This window comes from Lipophrys pholis (genome assembly GCF_963383615.2).
Source record: "Lipophrys pholis genome assembly, chromosome: 9".
NCBI classification, from domain to species: domain Eukaryota; kingdom Metazoa; phylum Chordata; class Actinopteri; order Blenniiformes; family Blenniidae; genus Lipophrys; species Lipophrys pholis.
The window spans coordinates 26256963-26284469 of NC_137639.1; the positions used below are offsets into that span (position 1 = coordinate 26256963).

General features: G+C 42.9%; 2 protein-coding genes across 2 annotated transcripts; both read right to left on the minus strand.

Annotated features, from left to right (window-relative positions):
• Positions 1-2053: 2053 nt before the first annotated feature.
• Positions 2054-12389, minus strand: LOC308114957 (FXYD domain-containing ion transport regulator 6-like). Its single transcript, XM_080472228.1, has 9 exons — positions 11962-12389; positions 9787-9846; positions 9643-9669; positions 6904-6927; positions 6635-6658; positions 4788-4862; positions 3013-3096; positions 2408-2432; positions 2054-2306 (listed from the first exon to the last, which is right to left on the minus strand). Exons 2-8 carry the CDS (start codon positions 9836-9838, stop codon positions 2428-2430), a joined length of 291 nt encoding a protein of 96 aa, XP_080328354.1. The 5' UTR covers positions 9839-9846; positions 11962-12389; the 3' UTR covers positions 2054-2306; positions 2408-2427.
• Positions 12390-12898: 509 nt separating this feature from the next.
• fcgbp (Fc gamma binding protein) lies at positions 12899-27225 on the minus strand. Its single transcript, XM_080472576.1, has 23 exons — positions 27212-27225; positions 27085-27132; positions 24860-26098; positions 24436-24770; positions 23693-24269; positions 23001-23599; positions 22317-22884; positions 21884-22146; positions 21442-21783; positions 20258-20831; positions 19965-20164; positions 19492-19633; positions 19065-19393; positions 18405-18975; positions 17697-18295; positions 16753-17320; positions 16063-16658; positions 15397-15964; positions 15112-15311; positions 14610-14990; positions 14212-14498; positions 13293-13335; positions 12899-13185 (listed from the first exon to the last, which is right to left on the minus strand). Exons 2-22 carry the CDS (start codon positions 27128-27130, stop codon positions 13323-13325), a joined length of 8997 nt encoding a protein of 2998 aa, XP_080328702.1. The 5' UTR covers positions 27131-27132; positions 27212-27225; the 3' UTR covers positions 12899-13185; positions 13293-13322.
• Between the last annotated feature and the right edge of the window lie 282 nt (positions 27226-27507).

The window sequence follows — 27507 nt, forward strand, 5'->3', positions numbered from 1 at the left end:
TTTATGAATTCATTTATAAGCTCTTATTTATTAAATTTATTAATCAATTATTCTTACTTTTTATTTTCTTATCTTTTATTTTCATTTATTGATTCACTCCATTAGCTCCTATTTATTTCCCCCCAGTGTCTCCTCATGGGGGAGTTGAGTGTGGTCTGCCTGTGGGGGGCCTGGCCTGGCCACTGCGGTGGGAGCTCAGCACTGTGGTTCACTGACTGTGGTGTGGGCTCCTGAGCCGGTGGGACGGGGCTGTGGCGGGGCCCCCCTATAGCTGTAGGCTATGGCTCCTCTCGATGTGGACGGCCCCCCGAGGATGGTGTTTTCTCTCCTGGATCATCAGTGCCCGGCCATTTTGTCATCACTCTTACATCAGTTTTTATAGTTTGTTACGGGCAGTTGGGTTGGCTGGGTGTGTGTGTGTGTGTGTGTGTGTGTGTGTGTGTGTGTGTGTGTGTGTGTGTGTGTGTGTGTGTGCATGCTCGTGTTTTTATTTTATTTTATTCTATTTTATTTTTCCTATTTTATGTGAAGCACTTTGAGTTGCAGTTGCCTGTATGAAAAGTGCTGTATAAATAAAGTTTGATTTGATTTGATTAGAGACAGCAGACAGGTCAGATAAGTGGATTAAAGTTTTAGGATTTGAAGAACTACATTTGAATAATTGTGGAATAAATGTGGGGAGAAATGGTTTTCCTCCATTGGTTTATTATCCAGTTTTTTTATTTCATTGGAGAATAAGACCTGATCATTGAGTGGTAAAACTTGGGAGTACAAGGAAAAAGAAAATCCTTTCACTTCAGTTTAATCCTGTGTAGTTTTCTCAGAAGCAGCAAACTGACATCGTCCTCTCCAGATCTCCTCCAGTTCTTCTGTGACTGGCTGGCTGACGGGGGCGTGGTCATCAAGTGGCAGACGAGCGAAGATCCTCAAGGGCAGCAGGGAAGAGATGCGGCCATCAAGTCCCTCAGGACCTTCTTCATCTGTCTGCGGGAGGCCGAGCCGGAGCCGGAGGACGACTGAGACGGGACCATAACCCAAAGAGCAGAAAGTCTCCGCCCGAGTCTGCTTCTGCAGGTTTCTTCCTGTTCGAAGAGACTTTTTCCTTTCTACCGTCTCTTCTTCTTGTTGGATTGCTGAATTTGTCTTTGTTAAAGTGCCTTGAAATGTTTGTTATATTTGCTGCAATATAAAAACAAAATGCGATTGACTGAATGGTGACGTGTCAATCTCATCAATGTGTTTGATTATGATAACTATAGCCACTCGACACTAAATGTGAGATTACATAATATATCCAGTATGAAATACTGGAAGACTGGCAGAGCTCCATGCAGGAAAATCACTAGTCTAAATCATTTGGCACACAATCAAAGTCCAACTCATTATATCCACGCACGAGTGTCAAGCAGCTGGAATCCATAATCCAACAAAGAAAGAAGAATCCTTCATCAAAACTCTTCGTTCTTCTCATTTCCTCTCCAACAACAAAGGCAGGCTGTTCCCTGCCTCAACTCATCTGGGCTGCACTGCTGCTGTCGTCGTCAAATTTGCCTTTCGATAAGATATTATGTCACCATTCTGTTGTGAATATAAGATTACAAGAAGTGTGAACAGTTATAGCCTATAGCACTCTGTAAAGATTCCACTCCCATTGCTGGAAATGCTCCACTTCCTCTCCCGTGGTGTCGTTTTGTGCAGTGCAGTGCAGGCTGCAACTCCAGGGAGAGAATCAAGCCTACACATGCAGCTTTTACCTGCACAGGGAGCTGCTGGACCCAGGATGTTTGAAAATCTGCCAATAAACAGCACTTAACATGGAGATACGCAAAATGAAGTGTTTTTCTTTTTTTCCAAGGGAGCTCACTGAAAGCTGCAGAATGCAGCAGATAAATCACCCTGCACCCTGGGCTGGTAGTTACTATACCGCATGTGTGACTGAACTGCCTGCAGCGTCAGCAAGAAGTGAGAGTGCAGCACTACAGAGGGCCGCCTGCTCTGCTTTACTCCCACGGTCGGAAAAACAGGGAGATATTCTTTCTTTGTTTAGTTTTTTCCAAACATTTTCTTTATTATTATAAGCATCAATCAGAAAGTCAAAAAAAAAAAAAATATATATACACTTGATAATCAAACCACTGCAAATGTATAAAGTTTGGCACAAAATCCACTGGTGATCAACACATATAAAAGAAGGAAAGAGGAAAAGAGTAGCATTAAGAAACTGAAGAAAGCTCTTGTGTTTAAGGAAAGAGGGTCTTCTTTTGTCATCATGGTATCTGCTGCCACCTACCGGCAGCTTTAGGAAACTGGAGAAAAAAAAAAAGGGCGGGGAGTTAAAAAGATCTGAAAATAATTCTGTACATACATCTAATATCTTCACTCATTCAAGCGTTTGTAAGTCACTTACCAGTTTGGCTGTCAGGCCGTTTAATCTGTGAAAAGAGTTTAATATTATGGTTTTATCATGTTGAATCTAAACTTTAATAAGTGGGTCAAAACGTTTTAGAACATCTCACTTTTTATGTAACATTGATGAAATATGCATGAAAATAATATTGTCAGTTTCTTTATTTTTCCCAATTTTATTCAGGTAAAAATTTATTTTTTGATTTTTGAAACTTCTGTGTGACCCTTCTGTAACCCGCAGCTTCCAGACTCGCTCACTGTGACGGCAGCTCTCAGGTGTAGCAAATGCTACTCATTCCCACTTTTATTCATGCAAAACCGTAAATCATGTTCTGCCAAAACACTAAACCATCGACTGGTAAAAACTTTTACTCATTTTTAAAAGTTCTTCTTTTTAATGAAACATGTTGGAATGCACCCCCCCCCCCCCAAAAAAAAACAGTGAAAGTTTAAGTGTGAGTTAAACGTTATCTGAAATTTGAAAGCATAAAAAATTCTAAAAAAAACCTTTCTAATAGCATGTCATAAGTACTTGTAATGGCTACTCGGTAAGATGCTCTGAAAAACGATTGACCCGTACAGTGTCGAGAGAGAAAGAGTATTCACCTCTTTGGACGGCAGCTTCTGCGTCCGGACTTCGGGCCTTTGACTTCTCAGGCTTGCTGCTCTTCGAGCAGGTACATTTCCGGCCTGTTTGTTGGCAGAAACACAAGAGAAGTGGTTCTAGAGTGTCTGTCGAGTTTTTGACACCAATGCAAACTTGACGTTTTGCCAATAAACAAAACGCAACGTGGGCAACAAGCCTGGAAACTCAGTATAAGCCCCCCCCCCCCCCCCCCCGGCTTATTGGCCTGTGACCAGCGCTTGAACGTATGCGTTTAAAATCACGGCACAAATCAGTGGTTTTACTAAAAATAGTAACTCGGAGAGCCGGTGCGGTGAAATGCGTCTGGCAGCGTTGTCAACTCCTAACCTTTCTCAGATTGCACTGCGGACGAGTTGATTCACTAGCGTCATAACGGCAGATCATTCCTGATTATTGTTATTACAGCCACAATAACTTGTGATTCTTTAGTCGTCTCTTATCAAACCAGCAATGAAAATGTGTGTCAAAAGAATTACAACTCGCCTGAATGACTCTGTGTTTTCAGCTCGAAGAGAATAAACAGGATTAAAGCGTAAAGTGAGGGATTTCTTCTCGGGACTCACATGATCTTCAGAGGCTTGGAAGGATTAATCAAAGAAATTCTAAATCTTATGTGCGTTTTCGACACGGCTGGTTGAACTCGACGGAAAATGTCAGAGCCAGTTTCAAGTTCCGAGTACATCCCGAACCGCTGAGTAATACTCTCAAGGTGCATCCTCATGTTCAGTGATGACGCTGCCAACTTAACTTTCATGTGAGGCAAGAGCTTGGAGTTGGCAGCACTAATGAAATATCCAGACATCCCAGACTGAGCTTGTGACCTGCATAGTGCCGGGACTAAGAATAAAACGGCGAACATCTTCCGTTCACTCGGGGAGGCACCGCCGGGAACCCGTGGCTGTTGGTTCTTTTAAAAATTTCAAAAGGCAAGATTTTGAATTGCAAAATACACCTAATGGCCGTCTTTACGTTGCTTCTCGTGCTGCGCCTCGGGGATTCCGCCCACGGGCTTCGGCGCGGCACTTTAAAAAAAGAAAAAAAAGAAAGAAAAAAAAGAGCCGATTTAAACCAGATGAGACAGACTTCACTACTAATTCGACGGTGTTTTCATCAATCAGCTGATCTGGAAATGTCAATTTTGATCAAAGACGACGGCTTCCGGCCCGTTGGCTCAGATTGCCTCCAGGGAAGACTGTGGGCTCACAGAGACGACGGCGAATCGATAAAAGAGGCTTCCCATGTCACCTACGTTTGTTTGTTTTTTAAGGTGTTTTATTATTGTTTTCTTTAAAATCTAATTTTCTCACTCCCCATTGAGGATCTCCGCCCTCGACCCAGACATCCAGGTTAGGAACCACAGATCACAGACACAACTTTTAATGAAATAACTAAGTTTTACATGTTTTGTTTTTGTTTTTTTTAAGCCAAGGTCATAACCAGGACTTTATATGATCTGGCTGTCATTTCATTAAATATATTTAATTCAGGTCCTGTGTTTTCAGGAGTAAAATGAATAAAAGTCCTTACAGAGCTCAGTCGGGAAGTCACTTTGCTTTATTACAAAACGCTGCACATGGGAGAAAGTGGCATTGTCTGAATTATTAATGGGTCTTGGTGTCGGGGGGGCTTCCCCCGGCAGCAGCTTTCAGGTAGGTGGAGGAACCTTAGAAGGACACGGAGGGGAAGGACACTGGTTCCCTGCCACACCTCTGTGGGAAAACAGCGGTTCACTTACTGACGATGAGGGCGATGCCCAGGAGGAAAAGCGCCACTGCGAAGACCAGTCCTCCGATTCTCAGCGATTCATAGTCTGCAATGGAAGAGGAAGAAAAAAAAAAATTATATCTTGAGCAATAAACTTTTTTTTTTTTTTTTTTTAAAACCTGCATTTCAATTCCAGAGTTACAATACACAAAGATATTGTGTAATCCCCAAATGGTCAAAAGAGACCCACCACAAATTCAGCAAAATTGTAAAAACACAAGCGTCAAGAATATTTAACTTATAATGGTGAACGTTTAACAATGTTATTGAAATTTTTCTTTGTTTAGTTAATCTATTTCATTCATTGTTAAAAAAAAAAAAGAACACTAAAAACTAAACAACTCACTTCAATACATTACAGAAAAAAAGTTTGGGAATTCTTGATTGAAAGAGAGAAGAAAGAAGATTAACTTATAAACTCCGCCCCTTTATTCAATTAATCCTTTTCATTGAAAACAAACAGCAAATATCAAACAAAATGATTATAAAGTTTCCACCAAAGCCAGTCACACTTGAATCTGAGTTATTTTTCTCAAATGACCAAACAACCAAAAATGAACAAATAAATGCATAAACACATTGATTCTTCTACGTCGTTTCTTTGCGTTTTATAAAAGCCTTGTTTTAATCGCTTTTTAAAATCTATCTGAAGTGCTGCAGATAATCTGACTCTTTTCAATACAAGTATAGTCGACGTAAATGTAGTGATCCTATAGAGAGAATATCCCCAGAAATGTCTAAAAAAAAAATCACTTCGACCGACATGAGAGTTTATATTTGCAGTGTAAACATGTACATCTAACTTCATCCTCTTTTCGTCCGACTCAGCATAATTAAACATGAATTGAGACAATTTGAACTTGGTCGTGACTTCAGTTTCCCGACTTCTAAGTCCCCACAGAGAGGCTGGAAATATCAAAGATCAACATGTCAGATTAATTCAGGGACGACCGACAAGATCCCACCATGGGAAACCACCATGTGATTAGTCTCCCAGGTTTTCTATTTATGTTTTGTAAGAGTTCGCAATAGTTTCTGATACAAAAAAAAATAAAACGTTTCCCCCTCTTACTTTCACCTTTGTCCATGTTTCTCCGCACCGTTTGGTGAAAGACTGATTTGTTCATGTGATAACAGCCTTTAATGTTGTTCTACTATGATGGCATGTTGATGTACTGGAGCCGATTCAAGCCGACTTCGAGCAAACACACGATCACACGCGTCAGTAGACTGGAGGAGGAAACCACAACACGAGCAGAAATCCTGACAATGCACAGAGAGAAGTTGCAAACTCCAACCAGTTGGACTCAAACCAGCGACACTCTGGCAGTAAGTGCGGAACACTCAACCACTGAGCAGCCAGTCACTTTCTCTTCACACAAAACGGAGAGATTCATGAACTGTTCTCGGTTAATATCTTTTTTATAATTTACCTTTTAGTGTCTGATGTTGGATTATTTAACTATTATGCGCAGATTTATGTACAGAAACAAACAAAACACATCCGCTGTGGAAATATCGCCACTTAAAATCACTGACCGAGTGCTTCTATGATAAGAAAAAGACAAACGCTGCAGAATTTATACTGGTTTTCAGAGAAACATGGTCATTCTGTTCATTTTTCAAACTATTGAGCGGACTCAAAATCCATCAAGGAAAAAAAACAGAAATTCAAGTATTTGCACTGAGGCTCCTCTTTCAGGTTGACCTCGGGGGTGAAAGTTTTCCCATCACGTCTGGAAAAACAAGTCAAAAATAAAATAAATAAATAAATAAAAAGTTTCCTGTGCGGCCGTTTGGCCGCGGTCTTCTACTCACCGTAACGAAAGGCGCCGTCGTAGTCTGGTAGAAGAGAGCAGGGGAGAGAAAGAAGGAGAAATGAGCAGCAGATTTACACACTGAACGGCTGCACCAGAAGCTCGTAATGCGACGGCTATTCAGCAGTCTGAAGGCTTCAGCCATTCAGCCAGACATCAGCCAAATTGGTGCCGCTACAGATTTCTATTCCAGCCACAATGAGCTTGTTGCTTGTCTGCAGTTGGATTTACTGAGTGTTTTTTTTTTTTTTTAAATCAAATAACACCCACCTCTGTCCTGATCTGCTGCTGAAGCTGTGAAAAGAAGGGAAAAAAAACAATTATTAGACTGTAAGAAATTGAGCTGGTGTAAAAACTGGTGGTAATATGAGTCGGCGTGACTCATATTTGTTGTATTCACGTAAAAGGCCCCACAAAATAACCTCGATAAGGACGTAAATACAGCAAAGTAGAAGAATATTGTTGCCTTTCTTGATAAATCCCGGTAAGGTGTTTTTGGTAAAAGTGAGGAAAAATAAACACAGTCAGATCAATCAGAATGAAATTGGAGGCACACCACAATTTATTATCACCTTCATATCCGTCACATCAGTTTAGGTGATTTCTGCTTTAATAGGGAACAACAGGAGCAAGTTCTCTTTATTGATTGGATTTTTTTTTTTTTTTTTTTTTTTTTTTAGGGGCGGGCAGTAAAATATGGAATGAGTGAGTGCTTCTACCAAAGATCTACACCAAAGTGCACGTTTGTAATCACAAAGAGATTTGATCGGTGCTTAAGGCAGAACTGGAGGAGGATTTTACTGCTCAGAACTGTAACGGCACAATGCCAGTGAATTTCTGTGGTTTTTCTCTGGACACATCTAAAGTTAGGCCGTTCACTTTCTTTGGTCAACGAGCAGGCTCCTCCGTGAGATCATGGCCTTGTCCCCAGTTGTCATTGATTCCACGTTATGTCAATTACTGTGCTTGGTTTCCACCCGCATTGTGTCATAGGAAGGAAATAAAACTCGAATCTGAAAGTAATTTGAACAGGAAGTGCAGCAAAAGATTGACGTCATCTCTGATTTCACTTTGAAGCTATTGTGTTACTGCCTGCTTGCTGAAAAGGTATTGTTCTTGTGTTTAAACTGCGTCGAAAACAGGGAAATGGTGGAAAAGGAGAAGTCAAACTTAGAACTTACTAAGACCAAAAGAGCAAACTAGAACTGAAGACAAAAGAAAACCCTTGAGCCTAATGTGAAGCATATTGCAATGGTCTGGGGTTACTTTTGATTCACATCAAAGATGACTTAAAGAAACAAAATTTTTAATATTTAAGTAGAGGAGAATAACAGTGGTAATCATTCAATAATCCACAGGGGAAAAGCTCAAGAGGAGGAAACTTGGGAGGGAAGAAATGACCATAACATTCCAAAAGCCAATCAGAGATTAGTCAATAATTATGCAAATCATGCACAAGAATGTATTTTTCTCAGAAAGTGGGGCAAAGTAAGATTCTGAGAAGGAGGCGAACACACTTCTCTGCTCAAAAAACCCCAAGAAAAAAAAGAAGAGAAACAGCTTTCCAAATAACTTCAAAGAAAATCGACATTTTGTGGTCGTGAACTCAACTTTCCCTGGTATCTGTAGGCCTTGTTTGTTTGTTTGTTTGTCCAAATGTGTGTTAAAAAAACAAAACCAAAAGAAAAAAAAACAAGCCAACAATTTTCACGGCTGCAACGAGAATAAATCATCAAATCGACGCGGGAAAGTACAGACCCTGCTGATCTGTCACATTTCTCTTCTCGCCTGTGGTTTGGAAAAGACAAAAAAAAAAAAAAAAAGGTTCTCGCCTAGAAGACTTGCTAAAAAAGCATCCGGCACTCGGCATCTAGTTAAGTCACAGTTTCTGTCTCATGCTCGCTGACACCAAGAAAAAGAGGCAGAATAATTAAGACGGTTGACTTCAACGTTGTTTACGTGAGGAGCGTTTGCAAGTGAGAACAAAGTGACCTTGGAATAGCTCTTTGGAGGTTAAACAAATACTTCAGTTGTGCCGAGGCGGCATTTCACATCATTAATGCGGTTTTTTTTTGGGGTGTTTTTTTTTTTTCACAGCTGTCATTAAAATATTCAACAGGCTGTGAATAGTGTTTTATAAATGTCACACAGTCTTTGTTGCTTGGATATCGAGTGCGAATACATTAAGGTGAATATTTACAAGCAGGAGGACACTTGTAGGAGGGAAATATTTCTGATTCCAGTACAACGATAACTCTGGATGTTTCTGGCGATTCAATAACGTGAGCGGCAAAGCACAACACAGTTTCCAACTTGACCTTGGTGAGATTTTTAATATATGTGATTTAGCGTGACGTTATCTGAGGAATACGAGTCAGAGTGCTCGGGTTAACTATGACCTCGCTATTAAAAAACAACAAAAAACAAAAATGTTCGTCTTTCTCACAGCAAAAGCCGAGAAATATTTGACTACAATGGTGTTGACAAGTCTTTTAAACTGAGGACTGACCCCGGAGTCAGACATGAGAGTCAAAGAAGATGAGGCGGGGAAGAAAAACAAAAAGTTACTGCAGCCAAATCTGCTTAACATCAAGCTCAGCTGATGGCATGCAAGAGAGCAGAGAGCGACACAAATCAAAGAACACGGCCTGCATTAACTGCACACAAAAAAAAAAACCCAACTTGGCAGCAGTTGGAAAAACGGACTATTTAAACTGCAGCAAAAGGAAATGTTTACACTACACCGCCATGGCCTTTTGTCAGAGCGAAACACAGGCATAAAGCATTTGGGATGAAACAGATTACATTTAGTGGACGTGTCAAGAGTAAAGCTCATAACAAGCGTCACTTTTTTATACAGGGCGGGCCAAAAAGAGGCAATCCCTCGAAATAAATAAGGGGAAAACAGAAATAAAAAAAAATATATATATATATATATATATATATATATATATGACGAAATCTCAAGCCCATGCATTGTCAGTGACGACTGTAATGCAAGGAACTTACCAAACACCTCCCTGCCAAACGCTGATCCTGTTATACAGACACGTTATCAGTACTTTTAGCACGGAGGAGCTCAAAACAAAACCAGAAGATCATGCTGAGGGAGTTCAATAAAGCTGCTGGACATTTAGCGAAGACGTCACCTACCAAGAGCAGGAGCCAGCCAGGAGCTGAAGGCCACCAGCACCGCAAGATCCATTCTACCTTCTTCAGGGAAAAAAAAAAAAAAAAGCCTCGTTAGGATACAGAGAAAGAATAGAAAAGTCTTATGGTCTAATATGATCTGATGAGGCGCTCATGCTGAGGCACTATTGGCTTATTAGTGCAAAGCTGCACTCAAATGACTGAAAGTTGAGAATTTTCTTGGTATGACGTCACATTTAAACTGTCACTGTGTGACTCCCTCCAGACGGGAGAAACTCTGCAGGCTTGAACGGTTTTATGAACAGAAGATGTTTTTTTTTTCTTTCTTCTTCCAGAAGCCATTTAGCGGTCAGTTCAAGCAAAAGATATTCAAGGACACTTTGAGATCTGAGTCAACTTGTTGATGTGCATTAAGCCACTGCTCAGAACCACACTGTTATACGTGTGCCCCCACTTAAAGCAACGGCCACAATCCAAACAGAACTAACATGAGTAGGGATACTTTTCATTGCACAACTTATTTTTAACGGCGTTTGATTCGACCCAGATTATATTTTTGGGCTTTACTCAATGAAGCTCTCTGCATCGTCACAAAAAAAAAAAAAAAAAAGGCACTGACTAACTCAAGTCATCCTCCTGGAATTCTAAAGGTAGTGACCTTCAGTGAGAAAATCTCTGGTCGGGACACGGCGCACCACTTGCCTCGACACTACATAACCAAAAGCACCAATGTTATTGAGATCGGGGGTCTCAATAATGTGGTCACTTGGCCCTGAGTGAGAGACGGTGATCTATTTCAGGCTGGGGGAATATGGGGCTTGGCGGTCGAGGGGTGCAAGGCAAGGTGTTGAGTTGCACTCGATATTTGGTCAGTGGGTTTGGACTGCTTTTGCTGGGTCATCCAGTTTACAGATGCCCGCCTTTCTGTCTATATATCACCTAGTGCATAACTTAGGCTACTCTTACACTCATATGTTTACAAGGGTCTCAAGACTAGGCTACTGCCGACTATTCGACACAGGAGTTACAGAAAGTAGAGCATGTATTATAGTCTCACACACAATAAATAAAAAAAAAAAAAAAAAAAAAAAAAAAAAGGACAAGGATGCATTGCAAGTACAGTAAACAGAGCTTTGCAGCTGCAGGAAATGTATGCCATTAAAAATAAAATGTTTTGCATTGCAAAGATCAAAGCCTCAGTGGGAAGAAGCAGGGGTTGCCTCCTAGGCCCCGAGTACTACTTGGAGATTCATGCATGACTAGAGTGGGGGTGTGAACATGGGGCTGGAGTGCAGAGAAATGAACATTTCAACCCTGGGAGCAGGATTAACAACAAAGGCCTGCCAATCAGCTTTAATCAAACAAACACAGTGTGAGTTATTCCAACAAGAACAATCCAATAATCGTGTTTGTTAGCCTTCTGAGTAATATAGAGAATATAATGGGGGGGGGGGGGGGGGGGGGGGGGGTGCAAAGCAACTCACACATAAAGCAACTCTTAAAATGAATTACCACGGTCTATAAAAAAATGGGATTAACATCGGCAGTTAGTAATGAGGAAAATGAGCTTTTACATCTCACTTAAACTTGCACATTCAGTGACAACCCCCACAGTGAAGCAGCACCCTCAAAATAGATACGTCATCAAGTTTGAAACTTTATTCTTGTTTGTACGATAGAAACATTTAGAGCCTTTCCGGGGTTGTTAATTGCTCCTCTGCATGTTCACACTGTGGTTGTTCTCGCCAATTAACGCGATAAGAGGAAAATGTGGCAACTGGCCGCAACGTTTCTAGCAGAGCTCAGTGAATTGAAAAAAGTTAAATAAAAAAGAAGTGACACCAAACTTTTGCAGGTCTCAGGTGGCGTAGAATGTTAAAGCTGCTGCACACCAAAGCGCACCAGCAAACACTTGCACGTGCAAATCCAGCCATTCAAATAGTCCTGGAAATATATCCAAGTCAGGCTTGTGCGTAAAGACGCACTAATGGTTTAAAGTTATTAGGTCGTCACATGCCCCCAGAAGGCATTTAGTTTGAAGGGGGGATGGAAGACCAGTGAGGAAAAACATCTGCTGCGCTCAAAGTCACATTCTTAACTTATTTTTTTCGCAGACTTTGTTTCAGACTTGCGGTTTCATGACAAACAATGCGCACAAGCAGCTATAAACAGACTTACCGCGTGTCAGCCTCCAATAACCTAAATATGTGTGAGACTTTCCAACCCAGTTGAGCCAAACTTTGCTATTCAAAACAAAATAAATTCTCCCCCCCCCCCAACTAAATTATGACTTCAAATGATAAAAGATGTGCAGGAAAGTCTCTTGTGACTTGTGAAAAATAAAACAAAAAGTCAACGTTGCAGTTGATCCCTCGGTGCGCTCTCTGGTTCCTCCAAGGTCTTCTTGTCTCAGGAATGACTGTGTGTGAGGGTAAAAAAAAGAAAGAGGGGGCGGGGTGCCACTGAAGTTACTCCCCAAATTTGCCCCGCACCGGGGTAAACAACACGAGGAGGGCTATTACTGTGCTACATTTATTCCCCGTGTATTTTTTGCACTGATAGTAAAATGTGACTTCATAATGAAGTGTAAATCATGCTCATTTCCCCCCCTGAAGCAAATAAGCAGCATCAAACAGTGGGCTTGTTGTACTGCGGTGTAATTTACAGGCTCAGTGCAGTGAAGGGAAAGCATAAACACTGGAGCACTTTCATGGCCAGAACAGTCTGTCACTGAGGTGCAGTCGTTTCTTTTCCCTCCCCTCTCAGCTATATGAAAACTCTTGACAAGGCCTCCCTCACACCAGACTGCCAAACCCCCCCTTCTGTGAGAACTAAGCTTTGATGGCAGCATGTCTTATATCTTATAAATATGATATCTGCTATTGTAGAAGGTTAGTGTTGCCTTTTTGTTATTGCTGTAACTTTTCTTCTACTTTTCCAAGGCCAGAGATCTTATCAAATGAAGCGGTTGACGTCTTGTTTCCACTAGCTTTGACAGACACTGTAAAGGCCACAATGAAGCTGTAACCATGAAATAATCTGGGCAAATGTTCTCTGTATGTTTTGTAAACAGCTTAGTTAACATATATGTGAATCAAGGACACGTAGGCACGTATTGTCATGAGAAAAGTATTTATTTAGTCATTTGAACAGAGCAAATTAAACACACAACATAATTTAATAAGGTGACAGAAAAGTATGAGACTGTTTACCCCAGACTTGCCAAATCTCAGCTTCTCTTCCACTAGATGGAGACGTTGGTCAAGATAGAGAGCTATTGGCGTCTGCAACTGGGATGAACAATAGAGGACCGAGATCACCAGGAAACAATCAAAACCCGTTTGATTAAATTAAGAAACTGAAGTGTGATGAGTAGGACTGAAACAAGCATCATTCTTCATCCTGTCCAAGAAAGGGGAAAAACATTGTAAGCTTCTTTTGTACAATTCTCACGTCAGTCCTTCTCAGAGTGAGACAAAGCAACTTTTTTTTTTCTTTCCTTTCTTTACCTGTGGCTCAGATGCTTCTGTCAACCAGCTTCAAGGCAGGCCACTACAATGAAAAAGAAGATTGCAGTCAAAAGGGGCAGTGGCGGAAAGTGAAGTCATGCTCACTGAGGCCCAACAGAGATTACAAGTAACCCCTGTTGGAAATTGTATTTTAAAAAGGCATATGCAAACACTCGGGAGCTGCTCTGCCTCTCAGGGGCGCTTTCCGTGCTGTTTAGGATCCGGTGATGAGAAAATGCCAACCAAAAGACAACCACTTTGAATAAAGAGAGAAATGGGGATGCACAAAACACCGCTCTCTAAAGGATTGACCTAAGGCTAAGGCACAGAACTAAAGACAGGGGCTCAAATTAATATTGCACCCAGATGAGTCTTAAGTGTCCTTGGATGACAAGCAGTGATTGGATTGCAAGCTTGGTAGCTTTTGATGGCCATGCCTGTCAGCCTCACCTGCTTTTTAATCAGTAATTACCATAGGGGATTCTCTGGCATTTCTTAATTAAATTGGACCAAATGCAATTAAAAACCACACTCTCATTCCTTTAAAAGGGCTCTGTGGAGTCCTTGTTTAGTTCTTGCTGTTAAGAGAATAATCGGTTGAATGGTCATAGCACCGTCCCAACTCTCGCTGATCTGTACTTGATTATTTCACTGGTCAAATTAAGTTTGCAGTTTGCATAATAAAGGGAGAGATATAGTTCAAGATTAAAACTTCCACTCCGACTGGAATTGGAGGTTAAAAGCTTAGACGAGCAGTCAGGGCCATTACGTTACGGAAACAACGATAATGTTAAGAGCACCGCGACGAGATCATGAAACAAAGGGTGATCGTCGTCAGAACACTAAACGTAGCAACGTGCCCCCCCCCAATACATTTTCACTAAAACATAATGTGACAGGACGCCTTTCAAATACTCACCATCTGGAAAAATCTTGGGCACTCCAGGATTCAACAACTCCAGCGACACCAGTTGCAGTCTTCTCATCAGCTGTCTTCAAGTCATCCTTGGCATTGCCGTTGGAGTTTCCACAGGCGCCGCACATTTTACCAGCGAGACGTTTGTGAATACTGATATAGACCTCCTGTGAGGCAGAGTAGATGACTCGCACAGCAAACTTCCTCTCAATGATCACAGAGTTGCCGAGGAATCGGATTGATATGTCATCTGCCACTTCGAAAGGATGGCACGTTTTCAAGCCATTTACCTGGATGACATAGAAAGTGGGGAATAAGAGTAAGAACAAAACGATAAAAAAATAAAAAATAAAAAAAATCAATTTCTGGAGTAAAAATGTTAATGCTTGAACAGTCCTCACCCAGACCATATGTTTGCTGTTCACTGTCACAGCACCTTCCCTGAAGAACACATACAAAGTGTCAACAGCGGGTGATGCCCCATTAATGCAGGTCCTGACGTCCACAACCACGCGGAACCAAAGTTCCGAGTCCTCGTCGCACACAGATGCTACTTCAAAGGCTCCATGTGCTCCTATCGCTCCAGACAGACCATCAAAGGTGCTCAGATGTCCAGTCGGATTGATGGTGCACTGACCCTTTGTCTCGTGGCAACCTCTGACCCCATCCACTACACTGCAAAACTCCCCACTGCCACAGGACAGCTTTCTACACTTCACCATCCCTGAGGCCTGGCACACACACTGGGATGTACATTCTTTGTCCACCACTGTTTGGCCCACCTGGAAACACACATTGTATATCATGGTAAAAGGTTCTTTATCTGTGTCTGTGATTAAAATGTCTTATTTCTCCAATTGTGTTCAAAGACCATGAAAAGGAGTTTTGAATGATTTTCATTACCGTCAAATATTGGCCTTTGTGCCCACACCCACATTTGTCGAGTGGAACACACTGGGTGCCATCAAAAGCAAATCCGTCATCGCATTGGCATCCTTCAAAGCACGTTTTCAAACAATTAACTGGGCTAATCAAGCTGGCACATGAGGCGCCACAGGTGTCAGCACAGACCTCATAGTGACTGTGTGCAGGACAGGCGAGAGCTGCAACAGAAGACATTTGTAATATATTTTAATACATTCGACAAAATCACAATTTCCGCTAAGACTGCTGAATTTCGCAACTCACGGCAGAATGAGCCGCTCCTCCACGGCAGGATTTGAACGCCTTCATTCTGGCAGGCCAAAGCGTAGGCTTGCACGCTGTTACACAGAGTATCTCTGTTGCCACCCACAGCACAGACATCAAATACGCAATCAGACACGTATGCTGCTGGGTTAACTTTACTGTGGCACGCTTTGAAAGGCCCATTAGGTTGACTGATGATCCCACAGGAGTTTAGTTTTCTATACAAAGCAGCTTTGGCTGGCTCACACACTGGGCATTTTCCTCCGCAGCCGCCACACTCATTCCCAGGCATGTCCACCACCCATGCCCGCCCAAACTGATCAACATCCTTGGTTCTCTTGCCATTCGGAAGCTTGAAATCATCTTTGTCTTTGTCGTTGTAGTTGCCACAAAGGCCACACATCTTTCGCTGGTATGTAGAAGGAACGATAACCTCAACGTAGTAGACAGTGTCATAGAGCACCGTCAGGCCAAAGTCTGTGCGAACAATTATGTTGCGGCCTTCCTGGGTGACTGTCACACGCCCATTATTCAGGGACAGGGGAAGGTTTACAAGTTCATCATCCACCTGAGGAGGAAAAAGGAAGGCAAATGCATGTTGAGAAGTTCAGTGAGAAACAAAAGACATGCATAAATAAACCAAGTGCAATGTATAAATATACTCACAATGACTTTCCAAGGCTGTCTCTGTTGGATGTAAATGATGTAATTATAGACTGACACACCAATTGACTTGGTTACAGCCATATTTCCATTTCCAAACTTCTCATTGCCCTGAGTGACAGCGAATGGTGTCAGGCGGCCGCTGCCATCGTTACAAACTTTAGCCAGTACATAGACGCAAGTGCCCTGGAAATCAAACCTTCGGCCATCAAAGGAAGTGTAATGAGGGTCACCAGAAGCCACACACTTTCCTTGCCCCTCTGGGTGGCAGCCTCTCACTCCATTTAAAAGCTTACAGACTTCCCCAAGACGGCATTTGTTCTTTCTGCATGACACAGCGCCGTTCTCACAGGTGCATTCTTCCACACACTTGTCTTCAGGGTAGAAGACGGCCCCTTTCTCATAGTATTGACCATTGTAGGAGCATCCACAGTCTCTCACGGGAATGCAGCTAGCGCCACTCCGCAGGAAGCCTTCGTCACACACGCAGCCCTCTGAGCAAGGCCCACGGCAGCTTTGACTCAAGGCTAAAGTGGGACAGGTAGCTTGGCAGCTCTGAGCACACAGGGAGTAATGGCTGTTCGCGGAACAAACCATCGCTGTGGGACAGGATCAAAACAGGGAAAAGTGAGTAATGAAATAACAGTTTAAAGAAGTAAATAACATGAAAACTTTGACAAATTCCAAACTCACGGCAGAAGTCGGCAGTTCTCCAGTTGTAAACTTTGAATCTTTTGCTCTGACAGACAGATACATATACTTGCACAGCATCGCAGAGGGCTGCGCGGCGTCCATGGTACTGACAAACGTCAAAAACACAGTCTGCCACGTAAGGAGCCGGGTCCACAAATTCATGACAGTCTCTGAAAGGCCCTGCTTTGTCAGCAATAATGCCACAGTGCTCTCTGCTTTCATATACTTCCCTCTGGGAGTCTGAACAGGCCGGGCACTGCTTCCCTTCGCAAGCTGATGTGCAGCCTGGTAATTCGGCCACCTTCCAGCTCTCTCCTAGCTTGGTTCCACTAGGGGCAATCTGACCATTTCGCATGGTCATGTCATCCTGAGCTTTTCCATTGTAGTTGCCACACAGACCACAGACTGCACCCTGGTAGGTGCTGGGCACAGTAACGCTCACTATACTCTGCCAGTCAAAGCTCACGATGATACCAGCAACACTCTTCACCACAGCTGCCCTGCCGTTGTGGTATGCAACCAACTCATTATTGTAATCCAGAGGCAATGAAACAAGCACTCCACCGATCTGCAGGGAAGAAAACGAGGGAGGGAGAGAGGAGCATTATTTTTTTTTTTAGGAGATTATAGATTTAATAATTCTGCGGACCTTGCTAATCCATTCTAATGTGCAGTTAAATCTTATTTTAATTAAGTCTGCCTGGATCACAATTTTAATATGCAATTAAATATATATGCAGAGGAGCATGAGGGATGTCAGAATGAGCACAATGACAAAAGGCATTATCATCCACTGGAATGATTGAGGCTCAGAATATCTGTGCTGTTATTATTTTCAAGACGACATGACGTGTCCCATTTCTTACCTTTTAAAAATTCACATGAAAACACATTACTCATTCAGACTTTTTAAATATGTCAATCGCATGCTTCAGATTACCTACCAAGATTTTTCCGGGGTGTTCTCTGCTGATGATGAGGTCAACACCATGGATGGAGAACTTGACAGTCTTTGTAAATGACACAGCCTTGTTTCCTCGATTGTCATTTTGCACAGTCACCGTGAACGGCACCAGCCCGACTCTTGGAGTGCAAAGACTCACCAACTGATACACACATGTGCCTTGGAAGTCAAACCTGTGGGTATCAAAGGTGAAGTAGTGGGGGTCACCCGAGGCTATGCAAGTGGCGTGACTGATGGGTCGGCAGGCTCGCTCTCCGTCCGCCAGAGTGCACTTCTCTTTGTCAGAGCAGGAGGCCTCCTGACACTTCACCTCACCCAGTTTGGAATCACATTCGCACTGACGAGTGCAGGCATCATCAGCCCAGAATTTCTGGCCTCGCTTGTAGTAGCGGCCCTGATAAGAGCAACCGCATTCTTTAGCGGGCACACAGCCACCAGCGCTGAGGATATAACCGTCATCACACGTACAGGTCTCCACACAGAGAGCGGGGCATAGTCGCTGCACTGCACCGACTGGGCAGGAACGAGGGCACGCGCTGCCACACTCGTCGTAATGGCTGTGGCGCGGACAATCCATTGCTGTCAATAATTAAGATTGAGATGGGCTTTAGCCAAAAAAAAAAACAAAACCCCACAGGTCTAAAAATGTAATTATAATGTCAGGCCAAAATGTTTCTCAAATACTTACGACAGCCAAACTTTTTCCTCCAGTTCTTGATTACTATTCCTTCCTCGCGGCATTGCTGGCTGTAGGAGGTCAACGCCTGGCACAGCATCCTTCTGTCTCCCTTATTATTACAGATGTCAAACACACAGCTGTCCAAGAAGGTTTTAGGGTCCACTTTTTTATGACACTTCTGGAACCTCTTGTGATTGAAGATCCCACAGAACTGTTCACCCCGATAGAGCTCAACATCGTTCTTGTCACAAGTAGGGCAATGTTTGTCACACGTGTCTGAACAGCGACGGTCGTCGTCCTGATCTGGCGTTTTCCAACTCTTACCCCATTCTACCACTGAGGACACTGCATTTCCAGCTGGATCTTGGCGTTCATCTCTTCGGTTGCCGTTGAAGTTGCCACACAGGCCAGCGACAAGGCCATAGTAACTGCTGGGCAGCTTGATTTGAAGATACGAATTCCAGTCATAGGTAACAACAAGGCCAAAATGTGTCTCCACATATGCGGCACGCCCCCTTTGAGACACAATCACTTTGCCATCGCCAAGCGTGACAGGAAGGTTTACCAGCACTTTGTTCACCTGAGGAACACATAAGGAAAACGTACTGTAAACCCTACGCATACACTGACTATTAGTGCTTTCAAAAGAACAAAAAAATGGGATCTTACTGTGACACGGCCAACTTGATTCTTTTGGATGGTGATGGTGAAATCATACACCGAAACATGCACCTCCCTCACATATGAAACTGCTGTATTTCCACGGTTATCGTTACTCTCAGTGATTGAGAATGGGACTAAACCATTCAGATTCCCGGAGGTCTTTGAGATGACGTATTTGCAGGTCCCCTGGAAGTCGTATTTGTATCCATCAAATGTGGTGTAATGGGGGTCTCCCCAGGCCCAGCAACTGCCTGTGTGCATGGGTATACACACAGCTCTCCCATCCCGAACAACACATTCCTCCTTATTGCCACACTTGACAACTTCACAGGGATCTGAAAGAGTTAGACGAAATAAAGTTGTAGTTTAACTCAAAAGTTAATTTATGTTTTGTACAAAATGTGAAGGCAGATCTAATGTGTTTGTGTCTTGCCTGTGTTGCGACATGTTCTGATTCCGTTCTCGACCATGCATTCGGTGCCTTGGGGACATTTGTGCTCTTCGCAGACGACCCTGTTCCCTGGATGACAGGTGCACTTCTTTCTGCAGTCTTCCCCAAACACAACTTCACCAGCCTGGCGAATACAGAGCAAGTTAATTACACAGAGAGGCACGCTTGAGATTAAAATAAAGTTGAAAAGTGCTCCAATATTTTATGATTACTTCACGTTAAGAAAGACAGGAACATGGGAAATCTGCTAATTAAGTCTCTGGAGAAATTCTCACTGTGCACGTCTAAACACAAACTGGCTAATGTCCACAACTGCTGAAAAAGCAGAGACGGCTTTATTGCTATGTCAGCATGAATGTTACTGAGACCAGAAAAAAAAAGAAAAAGAAGCTATTCTTTGAACATTACTGTATATGGAGCAACCTTTTTGGACAGACAGATGGGCTGAATTGTACCGTGTAAGTTCTCCCGTTATCATAGCAGCCACACTCGGTCTCTTTAACACACGTCTGTCCGTTAAATAGTAGACCTGCATTGCAACCACAGCCTTCAGTGCAGCGGTCAGCGCACGGAACAATGTCTGTGAGGCCGGGGCAGGAATCAGTGCAGGGGTTCACACACACGTCATAACGGCTGTTGGCGGGACATGTCATAGCTGAAAATTGAATAGGACAATGTAAATTCACTCATCTTTCGTGTAAAAAAAAAAAAAAGTCCAACCAATCAGCTAGAGTCATTTGTCACTTACGACAGAACAGAGGTGTCCTCCAGTTAATGGCATCCACTCCTGCCACGTGACAGTTGAAAACGTAGGCAGCCACACTGTCACAGAGCACATTTCCGTCTCCGTTGGAAGCACACAAATCAAACACACAGTTATCAAAATATGGCTGTGGGTTCAGTTTACGGTGGCAAACTGCAAAAGGACCTTTGGGTGCTGTAATAATGCCACAATGGGTGTTCTGTGAAAATGCAGCTTTGCGCGCTGCGTCACAATCAGGACAGTTTTTGCCTTCGCAGCCGTCCTCACACTCCACATTAGGAATGGGGACCTTCCATGATTTTCCGAACTCATTGACGTTGGTGGTGATCTTGTTATCTGGCGTCTGGAAGTCGTCTTTTTGGTCCCCGTTGAAGTTGCCGCACAGGCCGGAGACTTTACCATGATAAGTACCAGGTACGGTGACCGTCACATGGTAGACCAAGTCATAAGTGACACGCAGCCCGAAGTTTGTAGAAATGACGTAAGTTCTTCCTTCTTGATAAACCCGCACTTGTCCATTGTTGTAATTGAAGGGAAGGTGACTAAACAGTCCATTTACCTAAAAGAAATGTACAGTTTTATGTTTCATGATTAATATGCATATATTTTATATGATCAAGTAAGTACTTACACATTTGACCTAAAAGTGACAGATGAAAGAAATTAGACTCATCAACCACAATATTATGAGAAGTTAAAGTGAATAACACTGATTATCTCTTTATAATGGGACCCGTTGGTGGGTGATCTACCCTGTATAGGCCTCAGGAAGCTCAGAAGTAGAAAGATTGAGCAAATACATTGATGTGAGAGACTTTGACAAGGGTCAACTTGTGATGGCGAGTGGCTCAGAACATCTCACAAACTGCAGCTCGTGTGGCGTGTATTGGCCAGAATTGATCAAAAAGAGGTGAACGAGCAACAGGGTCACAGGCAGCCGAGGCTCGCTGATGCACATGGGGAATGAAAGCTGGCCTGTGTGGCCAACAAATGTGTTATAGTAGGTGAAATTACTACAAAAATTAAAGCTGCTTCTCAATACACAGTATATTGCATTTTCTTGTGTTTAAGGAGCAAAAAGGAGACAGACAAAATATCAGGCATCATAATGTTGTAGTTGATAAGCATATGTCTCTTGTTCTTACTGAGAACTTAGTGCTGATACTAACCATCACTCCATGCGTGTTGCTCCTCAGAATGACAGTCAGGCCGTAAACTTCCACAGCAACCAGTTTGGTGACAGAGACCACTCTGTTTTTCGACGCCCGGTCCCACAGCGTGTTCTCCACTTTAACAGAGAAGGGGACCAGGTGGGTGCCTTCCAGCCCGCTGCTTTTTGAGAGCGTGTAGGTGCACGTGCCCTGGAAATCAAATCTTCTCCCATCGAAGGAGGTGTAATGGGGGTCACCAGAGGCTATGCATACACCTTCACCCTTAGGGTGACACTTTTGGATGCCATCTACTATTTTACACTCCTCATTTGGGCGACAAGTGAACTTCTTGCACACAACCTGAGAAAAACAAAAAACAAGACAAGAATATTAAAAAAAATAAAAAATAAAGCAAGTTAATTTCTATAATGGAAGTTATTGTGATGAGCGTTTTCTTTACCTCTCCACCCGGGACACACTTGCACTCCTGTTCACACTTTCCATTGGGGTAAAACGTTTGGCCGACTTTGTAGTAACGGTTGTTGGAGATGCAGCCGCATTCGGATAAAGGAACGCAGAGGTCTCCACTGAGGACGTGGCCTTGATCGCAGACGCAGCCCTCCTGACAGCGAGTGGAGCAGCCCCGAGCAGCTAGATTCGTGCAAGTGGCCGGACAACCAGTTGGACAAATGTTATACTGGCTGTGGGCGGGACATGTCACAGCTGTGTAGAGGAGAAGACAAGCTGAATGTTTAGCATTTCTTCAACAGAAACATTTCAAATGAATATCATATTTTGAAAAAGGAGAAAAACATGTTCGCTCAGAAGCAATTTCGGTGGAAATGATCATTTTTTGGGGTTAATTATCTTTATTAATGGATTTTATTTCTCACCACAGAATTGATCGGTACGCCAGCTGTACACTTCATGTCCTTCATTCTGGCAGGCAGATGTGTATGCTGTAATAGCCTGACACAGAATATCCTTTCTGCCCCGGTACAAGCATACGTCAAAAACACAGTCTTCAAAGAAGGTGGCCGGGGCGATCTCCGCATGGCAGTCACGGAACGGCCCTTTGGGGTCTGTTATTATACCACAAAAGTCTTTCCCTTCATATTTAACCTTCTCTTGGATGTCACAGGCTGGACACACCCCTTCGCAGCCATTGACACAGCCCGGGATCTCTGCCACTTTCCAGCTGGCACCAAAAAGTTTTGCTGAGACAGGCTTGAGGCCGTTCTTCGGAATTAGGTCATCCGCATGATCGTCATTGTAGTTGCCACAGAGGCCACAAACAGCTCCCTTGTAGTTGCTTGGTAATATTACAAACACAGCATGGCGCCAGTCGAAGATGACTTTGAGTCCGAAGTCCGTGGTGACAACAGCGTAAAAGCCACTCTTATCGACGTTGACCTTTCCTTCATTCAGTGTAACGGGCAGATTGTGCAGCTCATTATTCACCTGAAAGCAAAACACCCGGTGACATTTATATTAAGATGGTGAAATATTTGATTTTGTATTGAATAACCACACAGAATTGACCAAATTAACTTTGATGAACTCAATATATTACTTACCAAAATCAGGCCTTTGTGTGTCTTAGTTATGATGATGCTGATGGAGTACACCTTAACCTCCACTAACTTTGTGATGGAAACCGCCTTGTTGCCCCGGTTTTCATTTTGCACCCGTACTTCAAAGGGGACTAAATATGGGTTCTTGGAGCAAAGTGCAGCGAGTTGGTACACACATGTGCCTTGGAAGTCAAACCTTGACTTGTCAAATGACATGTAATGGGGATCGCCTGTGGCCCTGCAGATGCCGTATGATAATGCCTGGCATTTTCTTATGCCATCAACCACCTGACACTGCTGCCCCGCTCCACAGCCTTTATCCTCACACACAACACCCCTGCTTTCACCAGAACATTTGCAGAGTTTGCGGCAGTCGTTGTCAGCCCAGAATGTCTCTCCGGCAGGTATATATCGACCCTCGTGAGTGCAACCGCACAGAGCAGAAGGTACACATTTATCTCCGCTTAAAACAAAGCCTTCATTGCAGACGCAGGCCTCCACACAGGGGCGTTTGCATTTGGAGGGTGCCTTCGGGTCAGAACAAGTAGCAGGACAGGCACTGCCACAGAGCTCATAGTGGCTGTTTTGTGGGCATGTAGCACCTTTGGTGAGAAAACAAAAAGTGTGATTAAACCAACGAATAGAAAACCCCCAAAAAACATCAGTTCAATAATTAATTTGTTAATGTGACTCACTGCATCTTGCTATGTTCCTCCAATCTTCAACCTGGACCCCAGCGACTTGGCAGTCTTGAGCGTAAGCTTCCAGCGCATTGCAAAGAAATTGCCGAAGGCCACCTCCCATGCATAGATCAAATTGACAGTCCTTTACATATCCTTGAGGTTCAATGACGGCATGGCATTTGCTAAATGGACCATTTTTGAGTTGGATGAGCCCACAATACGACTCCCCTGCCCATGTCCCCATCATGTCGTGTTTACAAGTATCGCACCCACCCACGCAGTCATCTTTGCACCTATTGTTTTCCACTGGTCCCGGAACTTTCCAGCTGCTGCCAAAGGCAACGACTGTGCTTGCCTGAGTGCCAGAGGGTGTGGTGAAATCATCCTTGGGATTGCCATTAAAGTCCCCACAGAGGCCACAAGTTTTCCCAGCGTAGCTGCCAGACAGAGTGACATGAAGTTTGTGTCGCCAATCATAACGAACTGTAAGCCCAAAATCAGTCTCAATGACCGCAGAGCGGCCACTCTGAAACACGTTCAGTTTGTTGTTGTGCAATGTCGCCGGCAAAGTCCACACGCTGTTGTCAATCTACACAAGCAAAAGAAAAAAAAAAAAAGGTGCGTAAAAATGTTATCATCATAGTGTGGGTGTATTCAAATATGCCGTTGGGTCAGACAGAAAACAATATTTAAAATAAGTAATTAATAAGAAGAAAATCAAGATGATACATTAAAATGATAATAATAGTACTTACCCTGACTCGCCCTGTCTCAGACCGAACAATAGTGACAGTGATGCCATACACTTTCACCACGACGAGGCCAACGTATGAAACCCTGGTGTTCCCTCGGTTCTCATTCTGGGCATGGACCTCGAAGTCTTGTAGATCTTTATCCTCTGAACATTTCTTAGCAATGACGTATGTGCAGGTACCCATGAAATCATAGCGACGCCCATCAAATGTGCGGTAGTGAGGATCTCCAGAAGCCCAGCAGGCTGCTGACTTGGGGACACAGACGGGAGACCCACCCTTCATCACACACACCTGGTTGTTACCGCATCTGACATCACTGCAGGTAATAGAGCTTCCTGAAAAAACAAACATTCAAATGTTGACTTACTGCAAACATGATCATTTACTAAAACTACCATATGGGATGAGGGTGTGCATATATTACCTGGCTGTAAACACATTCCTGGAGCACCATAACCATCTTTGTCAGTGATTCCAATTGAGTAAAGTGCAAATGACGACTGGCCGCTGGATAGAATATGTCTGTTGTCCGCTGGGTTGTATTTGTAGATCATCTCTGTCCAGGAATAATCTGTTGATACAATCGGCTTCCACTGGACATTGCTTGGTAGATTTGCGTTATCCAGGCGAAGTGATGCCAGTGCACTGGTTTTTGCTACAATCAGGACTTTATTTACAAAGCCTCTTATAGCCTCGAATGAGTAGGAATAGCAGAAGCGCTTCATTGGCAAAATGGTCACTAAGAAAGGGTCATAGACTTCTTTGGGTAGAGTGACACCATTGAAAAGCAGGAGAACCTGGATTCCATGATCAGCTTCAATGTACAGCGTATCAGGAGTGCGGTGCTTTAAGAGCTCGAATTGACCGCTTTTCAAACTCAAACTAGATGTACGCTTGCCATCCTTGACCGTGACTTGGGTGGTCTGGGAGGCCAGGATGTACACACTATCATATTTCTTCTGGAAGCTCAGGGGAGGAACCATGAAGCTGGAGCCCCAGGCCCTCACTGGCAGTAACTGCTCAAAAACCTGGTTGCACCTTGAGAACATCCAGGTACAAGTATGACCGGAGAAAACAGCGACGGGATGCTTGGAGGAGACTCTGGTGCCTGACAGATCACCTACACTCTGAAATTGGGCACTTTCGTACGGCTTGAGCTGAATTTTAATTTGGCTACCTTTTCTATACACCCTGCCCTCAAACCTGATTGGAGCTTTCAGGGAAATTTCTACTGTGTTGCTCTCCTTTCCATTAGTCACAGAGAATACCTTGAAGGTTCCTCCGGGCGATTTAGGTGGCGTGAAAACAAAGTATTCGGTACCCCAATCAGTAATAGGATATATGACAGAAGTCTCTCCTGTATTCTTCTTGGAGGTGAGAGCCATTACAGCCACATCTTCTGAAGCTTCAATGCGCACCGTATTTGAAGACTTCTTGCTATCATACAGCTCAGCAGCACTAGGGAGTTTGATGGTTGTTCCTTTGCCTGCTTTTAGGGTTTTCTCTTCCACGAAGCCTAAAGACGGTACTCTCACTGACACTTTAGCATCAGCATGAGCTGCCACAATGTACAGTTGAAGATCAGGAGTGTCATAACCTTTAATGTAATTCTGCAAAAATGACAGGGCAAAATCCCTCCCTATCCATTCAGCATTAGATGGACCTGGCAATGAGAGAGCAAAGAAAAAAAAATAAAAAATCATATTTCAAAAGAAGAGTTTTTTCAAGTTACTTAAATCTATCAAGTGTATGCTGAAAAAATGTCAAACAATTATTAAGAAATAAATGAGACAATTTGTGCCAAGCCAATCAAAGTATTCACAGTTTAAAATACCACAGACTGTATGAATAAAAACTTGGCTTGAGACTGCTTGGACAGCAAGGTCTTCACACACATTGCAAAGAAACAATACGACACCAGAGAGAAAGCGAGTGAAAAAAAAATGCCTCTTTTTCAAAGTTAAAAAGAAGGGATGAATGCTTGTCTGTAATGAATGGATTGCTTTTTTCCCCCTTGATAACCATTGAGAGAGATTTAAACGGAGCAATAGTCACTTGACTGCTTTTCGGCAGCACTCAATAAGTCCCTCACACAGACAATATAATTGCATAATGGAAATATTATCAATATCTTTGCTTTTGCTGTGAAAGGAGCACTTTCTGGGCTCAGCCAGGGCCCGGGGGATTTAGATTACTCTCCCGTTTCAGCCATTCAGTTTTAATAGTTCTAACTCAATAGCAGCAAAAGGTAAATGCTATTCCCAACAAAAGAAAATTTCAATTTAGATGGCTATCCTTTATGTGCTGCACTCTGAAATTCTTCACCTGTTTAACATTCTGCCTCATTCACATAAGCCGCACAACGACGCTCTCAACCGATGAGGTTGACAGCCGGGATAAATTGCTTCAAATTGAATAATCACTCTCTTCTCTCACTCTACAGTCGGAGATATTCAGACTTTAGACAAAACTAATGGTTGCTCAAAGTAGGCCAAAGTTTTAATAGCAATGAGGGAAAGGAAGTTTTCTTAAAAATTTGGAATTTTAACAGCTTGAAAATGAGTATAAACTGAAAAAAGATCATTAAGATGATAAAATGCCAGACAACAGGTTAAATAAAGCACAAAATTAAGATTAAAACACACTTACAAGTCAGTAAAGAACCAAGCGCACAAAGCAGCAACAGGGTCCCCATGGCTGAAAAATAGGAAAAATAGTTAAATATATTTTAACATTCTAAAGCTATCTGACAATATCTTGCATAACAGTGCTGTACCTGCTATGAGCGAGAGATGTGATGGCTTTGCCACTGTCCCATCCTTTTATACAGTGAAAACACCACCACCACCCAAAAAAAAAAAAAAAAAAAGCCAGGAAGACAGGTTTCAATAACAAGATGCTTCCCCTTAAACAAATTGAGGTTGAACTTGGCTGTGACGTGGGTCATTCTGCATGTTAACAAAGCTGTGACGTCCAATGCAAACTACATATTTGGGATGAATCATGTGCTTCCAGTCATAAACCGAGCATTTTATTTAAGCTAGCAATTAAGAAAATTATATCAATAATCAT